The sequence below is a fragment of the Pogona vitticeps genome, chromosome 4 (assembly GCF_051106095.1).
Source record: "Pogona vitticeps strain Pit_001003342236 chromosome 4, PviZW2.1, whole genome shotgun sequence".
NCBI lineage: Eukaryota > Metazoa > Chordata > Lepidosauria > Squamata > Agamidae > Pogona > Pogona vitticeps.
Genome location: NC_135786.1, coordinates 92178425 through 92193851, shown reverse-complemented (window position 1 = coordinate 92193851; position 15427 = coordinate 92178425). Strand labels below are relative to the sequence as shown.

At 37.1% G+C, this 15427-nt stretch overlaps 1 protein-coding gene across 3 annotated transcripts in view; it reads left to right on the top strand.

Annotated features, from left to right (window-relative positions):
- The window catches only part of DIPK1A (divergent protein kinase domain 1A), a 28500-nt gene extending 19751 nt beyond the window's left edge, over positions 1–8749 (top strand). For all 3 annotated transcript variants that reach the window (XM_072997941.2, XM_078391763.1, XM_072997942.2), the window contains exons 3-5: positions 962–1069; positions 2206–2382; positions 3637–8749. In XM_072997941.2, the coding sequence (XP_072854042.1) occupies positions 962–1069; positions 2206–2382; positions 3637–4449 (1098 nt within the window). In that variant the 3' untranslated portion in view covers positions 4450–8749. The remainder of the gene's footprint in view (positions 1–961; positions 1070–2205; positions 2383–3636) is intronic.
- Positions 8750–15427: the final 6678 nt, after the last annotated feature.

Below are 15427 nucleotides of genomic sequence, written 5' to 3'. Positions count from 1 at the left end.
GCTCAGCAGATTATTACTGATTGCACATCATTGCCAGAGAAGGAAGTGTGTGAGACTACTTGGAAACCATGTGCACAAATATGAGAAAGGGAACAGAAGGTAGGCGAAGAGAGCCTGAAAATCTAAATAGAATTACAGTAATAGCCCATAGAATCAGGGTTAGCTACAACGGATGAGTCAGTCCTCAGTCTTATGGGGAGTCACTTCTTCTAATGGGGTAGAAATTGTAAAGGTATAAGACATTGGTAACAATATCAGTAACAAATATTGAAGAGATTGTAATTGAAGTGAATGCTGTAGCATATATGATAAAATTAATTGCTGGATAACTTGGTGGTTTTGGTATTGGGCTGCAGAGCCAGAGGATTCTCTGATATGGGCTGACTCAATGATCCATATTGGTCCCTTCCAGCTCTGCAGTTCTAAGATTATTATTAATTGCATCAGTAGGATAATTAATAGGAGTTGTAGTACCCACATGTCACCTAAAAACTAAAATGTTCATTAAGACATTGATGCTAATGCAATTAAATGTATACCATAATGAATGATTAAATAAATAAATTATGATGAAATGCCATGAAGTTGATTGTGACTTATGGCAACTCTCTCTAGGTTTTCTAGGTATGAAGTACTTTAGATTCAGTACTTGTTCTGCATTCAAGTGGCCTTGTGGGACCATACAGCTTGTGCAAGGCCACGCAGGTAGCAAGGCATATAATACTATCAGGTACAGACTGTGATCTGGGCTGGTCTCATTTCTGGAATGTGAAGTCCCAGCTCCTTGCTCTGCAGCCAGACGCTCCTACACAGTGAGCTATATATAAGTAGTCTAATTATTTTTAATAACAGTTTTCAAGATTGAATCTGCATTTAAGCTTATGAAACAAATTAATTTATTTAAGAGTGGAAAATGTGTTGATTTTCAGATACTGATCTTCTGTCTGTCACTTTTTTGTAGTGTGATAAATACAAGAGTGGAATTATCGATGGGTCAGCATGTAGTAGCCTGTGTACAAGACAGACATTGTATTTTGGGAAATGCTTATCAACTAAACCCAATAATCAGGTACCATTCCTCTAAATTTTTGTCAGGTTAACAAAAACATTATGTAATTTTAAAAAACAGATAATTGATACATCAATATGTGTGTTTTTTAAAAAAAAACTTCTACAGATAATCTTCAAGGATCTTCATGTGATAACGTGCCCCATGACACCTAAAATTTGGGGAAATGGCAATAGTACTCTTCTGTCTACTGACTTTAAGTGATAAATTAGGCTCTACCTAAAAATAAAGCAGTAGTTTCTACAGCCTTGCAGTACATAGTATGGAAAAGGAGAGGAACTGAACTACTCTAGGTCCTTAATAATATCTTAGATGAAGTATTAGACTGGAGAGAATGTTTGTCCTGTAGCTAAAAATTGGTGCATAAGGAAGTTTCAGAAAGGGAGAAATTAAAATGATGCATTATCTCTTTTTCATTCTCCACCAGTCATCCCTATGCTTGAGAATGGCAGTTAGAGTCAGACCTAGTCTCTTTTACACTTCACCGTGCACAGACAAAAGATTTTGGGCTGGAAAGAGGAAGAGTGTCAATTTTCCTTTCTCCTTTCCTGAAACTGTCTTCCTCTTCTTTCCAAACCACTGAGTTCCAAACTCTGTGACAAGAAACTTGCTTATTTTGTGGGCTGTAGTGCTCTAGCAGTTATGGCAAGTTGTGGAGCCACAATCTTGATGACTAAGGTTTATAATATTTGTAGTCTGGGATTGCATATTATTTTTTCTATCCATGACTATCAAGACAAAATGTAGCATAGCGGAGGAACTGTCATCATAATAAAATGCTTTGAAATATAATAATCATTATGCTATATCTTGTACTTAAAACTCATTCCACATGGTCATTATCCTCAAGCTGTCTTGTGATATCTTAGCCAGTCATCTGATGCTAAAAATGTAGGCAACTTTAAACTCAGCAGTTCTGAAGAAGAGTGACATACTTTCTTTCCCAATTCATGAATATATCATAACAGACCTGTATGTACAAAAAAAATCTGCTACCCAAATAGTAAAAGCATCTTCTGAACAAAAAAGCATTTCAGTTAAGCCAATTATTTAATTTACTTAACACTAAACATTTACTGAGACAAAACACTAGTGTCAAATCAGGAGTTTCTTACAAAATCTTGTGTCTTACACAGATGTATATAGGAGCCTGGGGAAATCTGCAAGGTGTTATAAAATGCCAGATGGAAGAAATGGCTCATGTTGATCTCAGAACTGAATTAGAACCAAGGAAGGAAACTGTTCTGTTTGATAAACCAACCAGAGGAACTACTGTTCAGAAATTCAAGGAGATGGTTTATGGACTATTTAAAGTGAGTATATTCTGTCCCTTCCTCCATCTCCTGAGATGACTGGTGAGCAGTGTCAAGAATCTTCCAATATTTACTATGTACATTGCTTTTGTAGTACTAGAGCAAGAGCCCAACTAAAAGGTTGTTATATATGTTGTGTCAGTGATGGTATCAGCAACCAGGAACAGCAGGGTTTTTAAAAATAACAGTAATAAGAAGCAGGGGAGGCTGTTTTCCCCCTGCTGTGATCCTTCTTTTCTAAAAATGGCCCGCTTGTACTACATATAGCAGTGGGTGGGTGGGTGGAATTTCCCAACTGGAAAGAGAAGTTTGAAACTTCCCTTCCTCATGCCCTGCAGTCCTAATTTATCACAAACAAAACAAAAGAAAAACAAAAGAACTCACAGGTTCTCTGTGCTTATTGGGTTTTGCAGGTGTGTTTGGTTTTGTATCACTAGGCTGGCATTAGGTAGGCTCTGAAAAGCTGCTGATTGCATATGCTGAATTTGGATATTTGGTGGGTTATTTTTAAAAGGTCTTGATTGCACTATTAATTGAACAAAATTTAATTATAAGTGTGTTTGGCATCAAATATTACAGACCCTTGTCTGAAGGCAATTGTTAAGACTTCTAAATAGCCTTCTTAACTCTAGGAATATCATGCCAATGAATACAGAACAAGACAGTCATGCTAAAATAGCTGTGCTGTTTAGGGCATGGTACTGTGCAGCAAAGGAACAGACATGCTTTAATGCTTTTGAACCAGAATAGACCTGCTAAGGTTAATTGAAATAGAGACTGGGAAGAGAGAAAATGTGTCAGCATTCATGAATAGATGCAGCTATGCTGATGGGTCAGGGGCCTTGTGAAACTGATGCACCATGCCCATGCACCTACTTCTGCGAGGCAAAGAAGTACACAAGAGAAAGATTGGGTGTTTGGGCTTGGATGTTTGACACCATGTCTTACTTTAGTAATGCTGTTATATTCGCAATAAGGAGACCTTTAGGTCTGTTTTGCGGCAATAGTTGCACAACAACTACTGATGCTCACAGGACAATTATGCTGACTTGCCCTTTTTTTAATCTTATGACTACACTCTCGTCTTAGACGTTAATCAGTATTAGAAAAAGTGTGTGTCAAGTGGCTTATGGTTGACTGACAACAGATGTATCATGATCCTGATTATGTTTTTGAAGTGTGTGTTAGCATCTGTTGTCTACAAATAATATTTTTAAAGAAATAAACGTGTGATGTTTGCTGGCTTATTTCTAGGCAAAACTAGGTGAACAGGGAAATCTCCCTGAGCTTGTTAATCTCATCTTGTCTGTTGCTGATGGGAACAAAGATGGTCGTGTTTCTCTGCCAGAGGCAAAGTCAGCGTGGGCACTTCTCCAGCTAAATGAATTTTTGCTCATGGTAATTCTCCAGGATAAGGAGCATACTCCCAAATTGTTAGGCTTTTGCGGGGATCTTTATGTGATGGAAAAAGTTGAATATACCTCTCTTTTTGGAATAAGCCTTCCATGGATCTTAGAACTTTTCATTCCCTCTGGTTTCAGAAGAAGCATAGATCAGTGGTTTACTCCTTCGTGGCCAAGAAAAGCAAAAATAGCTATAGGGCTTCTAGAATTTGTGGAAGATATATTCCATGGACCATATGGGAATTTTCTTATGTGTGATACGAGTGCCAAAAACCTGGGTTACAATGATAAATATGACTTAAAAATGGTGGATATGAGAAAAATAGTGCCAGAAATGAACTTGAAAGAACTAATTAAAGATCGTCACTGTGAGTCTGACCTGGATTGTGTTTATGGATCAGACTGTAGAACTGTATGTGACCAAAGTAAAATGAAATGTACTACAGAAATAATACAGCCAAACTTAGCAAAGGTGTGCCAGATGCTTAAAGACTACTTGCTTCGTGGAGCTCCTGTGGAAATACATGAAGAGTTAGAAAAACAACTGTACTCATGCATTGCCCTAAAGGTTTCAGCAAACCAGATGGAGATGGAACATTCCTTAATACTCAACAACCTGAAAACTCTACTGTGGAAGAAAATATCTCATACAAATGATTCGTAGTTTCTTGGTCTCAGAAAAAAAAATACCACCATTGCTGCTTTAGGAGCTGACCACTTTTTGTGAAACATAGCTTCTACATTTGGAAGTATTCTTGAATTAGCCTCATCTTTCATCAGTCCTCCTTCAATAACTGCCACCTGTGATTTTTTTTTCCAGTTGGAAAATGTTGTATGTTCTCTAAATATCTGCCTGGCAGAGACTACTCGAGCCATATGGCTATAACACTTCCATATGGGAAAGAATACAGGTTTCATGTTTTCCTCTTGCCCTTATCCAAGTTTAGATATTTTAAAGGCATTTATTATCTGTGGGAACAAAGTGAATATGAACTTAATGCTTGAGTCAAACCTGCATGCTTAGAAAAGCACTTGGCAGTCTCAGGAGGACTGTCCTACTTCAGGACCCAAGTGAAAGATCACATTGGAGTACTCGGTTGTTTTAAAACTCTCTGCATGTAGAAATTCTAGCATTTCAGAGAAAAGGTTGCAGCTTAACTTTCCTCCTGTTATGTTAGGAAGTTTTTGGAAGAGTATTGAAATGCAAGTCCCACTGGCATTTTTAAATTATATCATGAAGAGGGCTGCAGCACTCAGCTGTCATGCACTAGGATGGTATATTTTAATTCCCTCAAGAATTGCTTTTTATTGTAGAATCCACAGAAATAGCCCTGCAGCAGTGTCATCTGTGCAGTTTGAAACAATGTCTCCAGATCTCAGCCACTTGCCATATACAAGTATTTATGTACGTATACAAACTGAAAATCACTTGGACAAAAAAAGGTCTTAATATTGCTGTTGATCTTTACCATTGGGGTCCATTTTGTCTCAGACAGTGTAACATAGTGAATCAACATGCCCCATGCTGTTTTTTTGTGGACTATGATCTGTCAAAGCAGTAGTGATGCACCCCAGTTGCCGCAATTGGCCCAACTGGTAATAGTTTCAGGGGAGGTGTGAAGGTAGGTGATGCCTTTATTAGGCCAAGGGACAAACACTAGCTTCTGTTTCTGATTTTTAGTGGTCCACTAAAGGTATGAAGTATCCAGTATGGTGTAGTGGATAAAGTGACAGACTAGGATTCTGGAGACCTCTGATCAGCCATGGAAACTCACTGGGGGAGTGGAATTGGTAAAACTCCTTAAATATGTCAGTTTTCTTGAAAACCCTGTTCCAACTTGACAGCACAGAACAATAAAGGCATCACCTCCCCCCTGCATTTGGACTGAGTACAAGGACCACATAGCTGTTTTCGTTTTCTGTTATGATGGGTTGTGTGTGAAGTTCATTGTGGTCAGGAAATAATGAAGAAGAAAAATTGTACATTTTATTTTATCTGGTTTTATTTCATGTTAATTCTACCTTGACTTAATCACCCTGAGTATCTGGGTGGAAATTATGATTCTGCACACACACAGTTCCACATTTATTTAGGCATGGGGCATTTTTATACCCTACAATACTTTGGAATTCTTCTATACAATACATTGTTTAAAATATCCTAGTGTACAACAGTTAAATAGTGCCTTTCCAAGTCTCTTCTTTCTATTTCCCTGCACCTTCTTCCTCCTCTTTTCTCATCATTCCTCAACAAATAATTTTTAAAAAGGGTTGGGGTGCTGTAGAAATTTATCTGATGTTTTTAACTTAACGGAATTTTCAAACCTTAGCCAGAATAACCACCACTGTTAGAAACTATCATGGTAAAATCTAAACTACTGTTTATAAATGAAATGAGTATTTTTGCAATTGTTTACTAATTTTAGCATGGCAAAATTTGCACAATTGTGATTTTTAGAAACAAAAATGTGTGTAACATTCAAAATGTTTTAAACTTAAAATTTTTGGAATCAGATTCTTTTGTTACATTTTTACATTTGTATACATATTTACCTCATGCATACACTGAATGTTACTAAGTTTGCTGAAAATGCCTAGTCAAAAAGTAGATATTGTACGATGCTAGAAAGTTGACAATTTAAACAAAGCATGTTGCACTCACATACGAACTGTAGCAGCAGTATTTAAAGACACTAAAGTAAATTGATCAGCCAGTAATTTGGATTGCAGCTTACGTAAATATAAAGAAAGGATTAATTATAACACTGTCTGAAGGAAAATAGCTGGCTAGGGGAGTTAAATTAATGGCTGTACACAAACAAATTCATAATTGTAATCAGTTACTAGCCCAATTATGGTTACTTCTCAATAAAATATATAAATCTGTTCAAAACTAAGTACATCTAATATCCCACTTCAGTATAGGTTTATTCTGAACTAATTCCATTGAAGCTTAATGGGAATAATTCCCAAGGTAAGTGTGAATATGGAAGATTCATGCTAAATCCCAGTAACTTTTATGGGCAATTGTGCATTGATATTAAAAATACACGTGGTGAATGTAGGCTGAATCATGGTCAGCCACACCCATAAAGCAATAGAGCTAGAGTTCTTGAAGCCAATGCTATCGATTGATCAAGTCAGTTTTCTTGCTCTGGTTCAGTGGAGCTTTTCATTAGTTACTTGAAAAAACTGGATATTATTTCTAAAATCTTTACCCTATCACAAATAACAATGTTATCTATAATAGTTTATATGGTAATAATGTATTTTGAAAGTAATCTAAGTATAGATAACATTGTTACATCAGTAATGAGAATTTTTTGGTTTTATTTACTACCTTGGGATAGAGTTCAGGGGATTTTTTCAAAAAAAATAGGCCATATTCTTATTACCTTGTGTTCTTTTTAAAATAATAAATAAAAATAATGAAAAGCAGCAATTATGATAAGCAAAATTTAAAAATTACAATGACAGCAATGCCTTTTAGAATGTAACCAGTTGTTTCCAAGTAAAAAAATTTCAATTATGCAATATCTAAATTTGTAGACTAAATGGCAAGTTAGCTTCTGAAGCAGGATTTTCCTTATAGTGGTTGTAGCTTTGCTTAGAAAAGGACAATAATAAGGTATATATCTAAGAGCACTTGAAAAAAACAGTGGTAAATGTCAAAGGTCTAAATTCAGTTCAAGAATAGATATAGTGAATGAAGTGATTAAAAATGAGATAACACTCGTCTAAATCCCACTGATTCAATGGGTCTAGCGATTGAATGCAGGCCAGTACCGATTTTGTGTACAGTGGTGCCTCGCTAGACAGTTACCCCGCATGACAGGTTTTTCGCTAGACATTGACTTTTTGCGATCGCTATAGCAATTCGCAAAACAGTGATTCCTATGGGGGAATTTCACTGGACATTGTTTGGTCCCTGCTTCGCAAACCGATTTTCACTAGACGATGATTTTGACAGCTCCCTCTGTGCTCGCAAACAGGTGTTTTCGCGACCTAAGCTTCACAAGACAGCAATTTAAATAGCTGATTGGCGGTTTGCAAAGCGGCTTTCCTATGGCCGATCTTCACTAGACAACGATTCTTACCTATTGGAATGCATTAAACAGGTTTCAATGCATTCCAATAGGAAATGCTTTTCGCTAGACAATGATTTCGCTAAACAGCGATTTCATTGGAATGGATTATCGTCTAGCGAGGCACCACTGTATTTCCAAAAGCTATTTTGTGTATTTCCATAGCCCCAAATGCTGGAAAAAAATGTAATTCAGGTCAGAAATAGATAATCTTGGTGATCTTTACTACGAAGTTCAGTGCAGTCAGACAATTCTTGGTTCAGATGTTTGTCACTGTGGCAGAGCTCATGTAGAAAAGCAGTGAACGTTACACTTGACACTAGCTCACTTTCTACCCTTTACTTGATTCATTTGTATTTCTATCACAAGAAATGATGAATAAAAGTCTTTTATTTTAACATTTCTCTTGATATAGGTTTCTAAAGTGCTTATTTAAAAAAATATTTTTTCACATAATGAACATGCACTTACATAACAAAACTGTTCCCTGTACAATGTGTGAATTGTCAATTTACTCTAGGATCTTGCGCATTTTTGCCTTGTATAGATATTTTTACTAACAATATGATTGCACAATGTCCACTTTGTTTTTAAATTGATTGATGCTCTTTAAGAGGCAGCATTTAATATTTTCAGCCACTAAACAATCCTGTATGTTACTAGGCATATCCATGCTGGATAGACCTAAATGTCAACAGTGTTAGTCATTGTTCAGTGAGAGAAAATTATTGAGCCAAATACTTCTAGATATCTCAAATAATTTTGGAATAACGAATTTGTTCGCAATGCAGTTTGTACTGTATTTTAGTTTTGATTGCTGTTATACAATCTTCAGTTTTCATTTTAAATATGATTTGTTTACAATAAACTGGAACGATATCCCCTTTCTGGCAGTAATGTTTGTTAGGTCGTACTACAAGAAGAATGCTGGCTGAATAGCTCAGTGAGGATGAGGCTACACTGCAGTATACAACTCCAGTTACTCCGGGTTCAGCACAATACAAATTGATTCAAAATTTCCCAACTATATGGCATTGTTGTAATTGTGGACAAAACACTTCTCCTTGAGGATCATTTCTTTTTGAACACCCTTGGGGAGACTTTATTTTAAATTGCCGTACATTGTGCTGATTTTTAAATTCATTTTTGGATGTATGAACAGCCATGTTGTTGTATTCTTGGGTTTTAAAAAAACCCTCTGGACAAGACAGTTATGGAAAAGGACAGAATGCTGGCAGAGTCAGGACAGATCTGCCTCAAATCAACACAATTCAATTGAGTCTGCCCCATGAGGATGGAGACAGGAACACAAGATAGGGTTGCCACTGAAATGTTATTTTTCATTTCCCTGATTTTCCCTGACCACCATTCAAATATAACCACAAGTTTAAAAATGAATAGGTTGTGTTGCATTAATGGAAGTCGTAATGTTCCACTCTACAACTACACAAGTCTCAACTGCAAAAAATATTTCTCAAAGTAAGAGATTTAATATCAGCTTCTTTCAACATTAACTGCAGCAATACATGTTTTGAAATTGCACCAAAAATTACACCAAGATACAAACTTCAAGTAAGTAAACTCTGAATGCTAACAAATGAGATAACATTTTTGTTATTGTTTTAAAGGTACACTAAAAATATATATAATCATTCTATCTAAAATGGTTTCTCTGAAGCCACATTATGAAATTTAGTTTTGAAATTGCAGTAATAATCAAGTTAGAATACATGTAATCCATTAGAATACATGTAATCTATTTTTAAAAAATAAAGATTTAAGATATAAAACTATCACTCTGACAGTTTTATTTTTATTTTGTAACTCTTTTAGTTTCTCATCAACTGTTTCCTCTTCCATTTTGGCTTCTTCTGTCTTTTTAAAAGCATTTTCAAGATGTTTAATTTGTCTCTCAAGTTTCTTTTTTTTTTCTTCTGAATTTCTTGTTGCTTATGGTGTTTAGTCTCCAAGTGCTCTGTGTAGTGTGCATGAGCATGCCTGAGTGCAATTGATTCATATCAATTACAACAGAAGCAAGTCCTCCACAGTTCAAGACAGCATCGTACATCTGACGTTGACAGGCAACAGTTTCTTCATGCAAGTTCTCAAATAACATTATTAACTGAAAATCTACTTTCAACAGAAACATTACCATGAGACAGGATAAGGCACATTTTGACAATAGTCCGCAGGTCTGAGAAACCTGTTGGATATCAAAATACCACTGTAAAATGTATCCAGTCTAATTTCATTGTTTTGTTTTGCAACATATGCTTGAAATTGAGCCTTGAACTCATTGTGAGCAGCTGTGGTTTAAGTAGTGTACTGTTGTTTTGATTTTTCCACTACTGTGTCATTTATCTGATTTGCTGCATGTAGAGCTTCAAGAACAGCCCCTATTCTGGTGATTCCAAAATTTGGCTTGTATAAAATGATAGTAGGATCTAATGCCGATAGGCCATGCACCCTCTTGAAATCCAAAGGACTTCTCTCAGTAAAGTTTTCAACAACAGCTACTACCATGTTTCAACACTCTAGGCAAAACCTGGCCACTTGACATTCCCACAGTTCAGTTTCTTTCAGCAGCTTCTTTGCTGCAAAGCCAATGTCAACCTTGCTTCTGTCAAAGCAAGTTCTCAGACAATCTCATATCAATTGTTAAAAACTGGGAACCAGAAGACACATTTTGCAGCTTTTCCGATTTTATGCTACGACTCATTAACCGCTTAATCAACTTACAAAGATCTTCATACAAAAACGGTGCCAATGGTTTTTGGTTTTGAAACCTTTGTAGAAATGGCTCACAATTTCCAGCAAGTGTTTTAATAAAAGCCATTTTGAATGGGTCTTGCAATAGGGACGTGGTGGCGCTGTGGGCTAAACCGCAGAAGCCTGTGCTGCAGGGTCAGAAGACCAAGCAGTCGTAAGATCGCTTGTCCCAGCCCCTGCCAACCTAGCGGTTCAAAAGCATGCAAATGCAAGTAGATAAATAGGGACCGCCTCGGTGGGAAGGTAACAGCGTTCCGTGTCTAAGTCGCACTGGCCATGTGACCACGGAAGATTGTCTTCGGACAAAACGCTGGCTCTATGGCTTGGAAACGGGGATGAGCACCGCCCCCTAGAGTCGAACACAACTGGACAAAAATTGTCAAGGGGAACCTTTACCTTTACCTTGCATTGCAGCTTTTATACAAATTGCAGGTTTACTGTTGGGGACTTTTGCTTCTTCCACATATTTCTTTATGTTGTCAAAAACATAGCTCTATCAAGGCACTTAACATTCTCCAGTAGAGCAAAACGTCTGGGGAAATAGTGTGCTTCCGGTCATAGCAGTGTATGATGCCTTCCTAGCTGGGGAATCTTTGAACAGATAATGCATGTTGCACAAGGCTGAATTCAGGTCCCATTTCACTGCTTGCAATCCTGTTTTAAAAGACCCATGTACAGCATGAAGGGTACAAGTTCCAAAGTCAGTCAATTCTTTTCCTTCTTTACAATCAAGGTTGGTTTTAATTTCTTTTTAGTTTTCTCGGAAAAAGGTGGTTTACATTTGGCCCATCCATTGATACTTATAATAATTTGCAACTGATAAAGACAATATGCCTTCTTGAAACTTCTGAAGGAGGTCTTCAGCAGTAGCAGTTTGAAGAAAAACAGTGGTTAGATACTGTGTGGAAACTTTGACGGCAATCATCCCAAAAAAGAAACACTAAATCCATCTATCCTTTTTGAACCATCTTATTCAAAGCTTCATCAAAACAGATAACAAACATTTGGCATTTTCAGTCAAAGATCAGAGAAATATGGTTCCAAGCCAAAAGCAACAACATACATTGCTTTTGTTTTTCCAAGATGAAACTGTTGTGCAGTGAATATTCACTTGAATAATTCACTGATGTTATTACAAGAGTTAAATCAGTTTCATCACTAGTTGCAAAGCCCACATGTACTCTGCTGTCCTAACACAGGTCCTTGATTACATAGGCAGCCATACTAGTTTGTGTGGTGGACAATTCTTTGCCATTTTCATCACTCTGATCATGTTTTCGTTTTCGCAGGGGCTGTCTCTTCACCCTATCTGGTTTTACTATCTGAACTTGTACTTGGCTTTGAACCTAAACATATTGCGATTGACTGTTGACTTATTTCCAGGTCCTTCTGATGTAATGTTCCTTGTGCATGAGTCTCCACAGCTATAATTCCCATATTACTTGGTTCAAAAGTTTCATAGCACTTTACAATAACCTTTGCATTTTTCTCCAGCAACTGGTAATAGCCATCGAAGAAAGTCAGGATGACTTTTGAAATCCAGCCACTGCATATTAAAAATGTGCTCTTAGAAGCCATCTTTAAAATGTGGTTTCAGATACATCTATATACAAACCCACCTGCCGGCACCAAGATGTTAGCAGATTTATTTTCTGGCAAGTAGGAACTTTCCAAAGCTGGAAAGTTATGCATGGGAGAAGTCAGGGAGTTGGTACTCTATAAACTCCAGCAGGAACAAGCAATCACATTTGAAACATTTACTTTGCATGATGCAGAGTAGAAAATACTAGTTAACTGTGAAATCCAACAGCAGCAAAACTCATTTGCAACTCTGTGCTGGATTTAGCAGGAGACAAAACATCAATTCCATACAAAAGCATGACCCCAAAACATATTTATTTTTATATGTAAGTTAAATGCAGTACTAGCAGGTAGGGATGTAAACAGATGTTTAAAGTTTTTATCTTGCTAAACGTTTAAACTACCCTTGCTTTGCAAACGCTGCAGCCAGACCTTGGAAATCATGCAGGGACAGAGCTCACCAAAAAAAGGTAGAGCTCAAAAAAGACATTAAGTTTTGCTTGTATTCTGCTACTTCTCTATTCCAGTTGCCACAAGAACAGATCATGCTCTTGAAGCAGCAGGTCAAAAATCCACTGCTTGAATATATTTTAATCGCAATTTCCCTGACTAATTTCCATTTTCTAGACTTTTCAGAAAGTGGCAACCCTGAAAGAGCACATGAAATAAATCAGTACAGTAATACCCTGACACAACTCTCAGATTATTTGAACAATGTACTCACACCCCGAGTTAGGTATCTGGCTACGGAGCCAAAAGTCAGGAGCTTGATTTCCCACTATTTCTTCCTGGAGGAAGAATCAGCCTGTGTAGCCTTGGGCAAGCTGCAGTCCCAGATCATCCCCAGAAAGAAATGGTAAGCCACTTCTGAGTACTCTCTGCCTAGAAGATCCTGGAAGAGGTCACTGTAAGTCAGAATTTGATAGCACATATTTTTATATTTTAGGGTGCAATGTGTGTTAGATGGTACTTCCAAACCAACTAAAAAAACCCCCAACAAAATCAAAATTAGTAAATATTCTTCTATAATCACACATCAGTTTCCTTTTCTTTCTGCTTGATACTATTTGCATATTCCTATTATTAAAACATGGGATAACATTATTTTGTCTGTTCTGTTGATACCTGTATTGCACAAATTTAACTGCTGCAAAGTTAGTTTGCAGATGGAAAACCTTATCTGGGATAACATCCACTGAGACCATGTGCTTTTCTTTTGAAGTCCTCCCCCCCCCCCTTTCACTGTTTAGGCTATACTGTCCCCTAGTGAAACATGCTGGGGTTAAGTCAGTGGTATTTATATTACAGGTTCAGACAACAATCTTGAAGCTCTTGCTAAATATGCCCATCTTAGTTTCCCCCTCCCCCTTCTGTGGGAGGGAGGAAACAAAGCACATTGGACATACTTTGTTTATTCAACTGTTAATAAACTAGCGTTTTTGGCTGCCTGCCTAAAACTATTTTAAATATGACATTACGGGCCAGTTTCTCCAAGTACCTTAACTGGATCAAGCATCAGGTTTAACATAGCCATCAGTACATTTACACAAAATCTGCATTTACTATTGAATGAAAAATGACATATTTAAAATTATACAATCTACCAGTTAGTGTCTTCCTATTTTCTGTTGTGGATCACTATTTGGTGCCTAGGTATGTAAATCTACAATATATTGAACAGGATTGTGTAACTGATGCTGTTGGTACGATACTAAATATAGTACCATACACAGATACTTACATATGCATCTGTCCCAGGTGATAAATCACTTCTGAGTATTCTCTACCTAGAAAACCCTGACATAGGCCACGATAAGTCAGAATTGATTTGATGGCACAATTATACTGCAGTAACAGGATTTAAATATATAAAGAATGTTTCCCTCATTTAGACACTTCGAAGCCGAGGTTGAATGACCATCAGTGAAGGATGCTCTATTAATGGATATATATATTTTGGATTAACAGAAGCCTCACTCATGCATTTCTCAACTTGTTCTGAACATACAGAGGAACCTACCCGTTACCTTGATGTCACTTTATACTTTTGTACCATATTTTAAGAGAAGCTCCTGCCTACATGCAGACCCTTAACACAAGCACTAAGCCAGGAAATAAGGATTTTCATTCATCAGGAATGTACACACAAGCAGTAATCTCACCTTTTCAGACTCTGTGCTGAAAACATGAAGTGCTGATGGGGTAGGATTAATTAAACTCACCTTTTAAATGAATTCAGAACACTGGACTCAAGACTGTCTCAAAATGCCTAGTGTGTGAGTTCAAATACTTTCCAACTCCACAGTTCTCAAATGTTGTCTTAAGTCTCCATGACTTTTCTTTACATTTCTATACAATCATATTTAACTTGCCCTTAGCCAAAGCTACTCAGTGAGGCACACTTTGAATCCTTCAAGCAGTATAAGAGGAATACGGTAGCTGCTGAAATTCCTTCCATTAAGGTACATTTTCCTTCTTTATTGCTTTTGTTGCCACATTTCTTTAAGAGGAAGTACATCCATCCCATAGTGTATTGAAGAGAGCAAAACATACCCAGTATACATATTCACTATGGAAATTTGCCAACATTTCAATGGTTCATACTTTACATGCAATAAGCTGTAGAATCTGTCAGAGAATTTCCACTGCTCTTGTAGATGTTTCAGGTTCACAATAAAATGTATTGTGCGCATTCAGAAAGGGTAATAGCACAGAAGATACACTGCAAATCTCACGTTTTCTTACTCTTTTCCACAACTTAAACTGCTGCTTTCTTTTCATCCTTAGGTACAGTATTGCATTTTCCATAAGAAAGTCTCCTAGAGATGGCTGCACTGCAAAGCCAACATTGAAATTAAGTAAACGCTAGAGATTTTTGTTAACAGACCAAGATGAAAAACCTGACAGACAAAAAAGGTGTCAAAACAGACACCGTTCAATGACCAAAGCTAAGCTCATCTGTCATTACCATGAATGACCCTGCATAGATGGCAGCAGGCAGAGTTGGAATATGCACACAAATTCTGGTCCATATTACCACTGGGCAGTTAGGCAGGATTGCTGTGACTATGAGAACAGCACCGCTTCTGGTTTCATTGTCCGAAGCTCTCATTGAGATCCTTTAAGCAAGACTGAAGAAGGGAATCCCAATCTAGCCTGCCCTGAAACCTACTTACATTTATACACTAGAATGGCCTACTGAGCAGT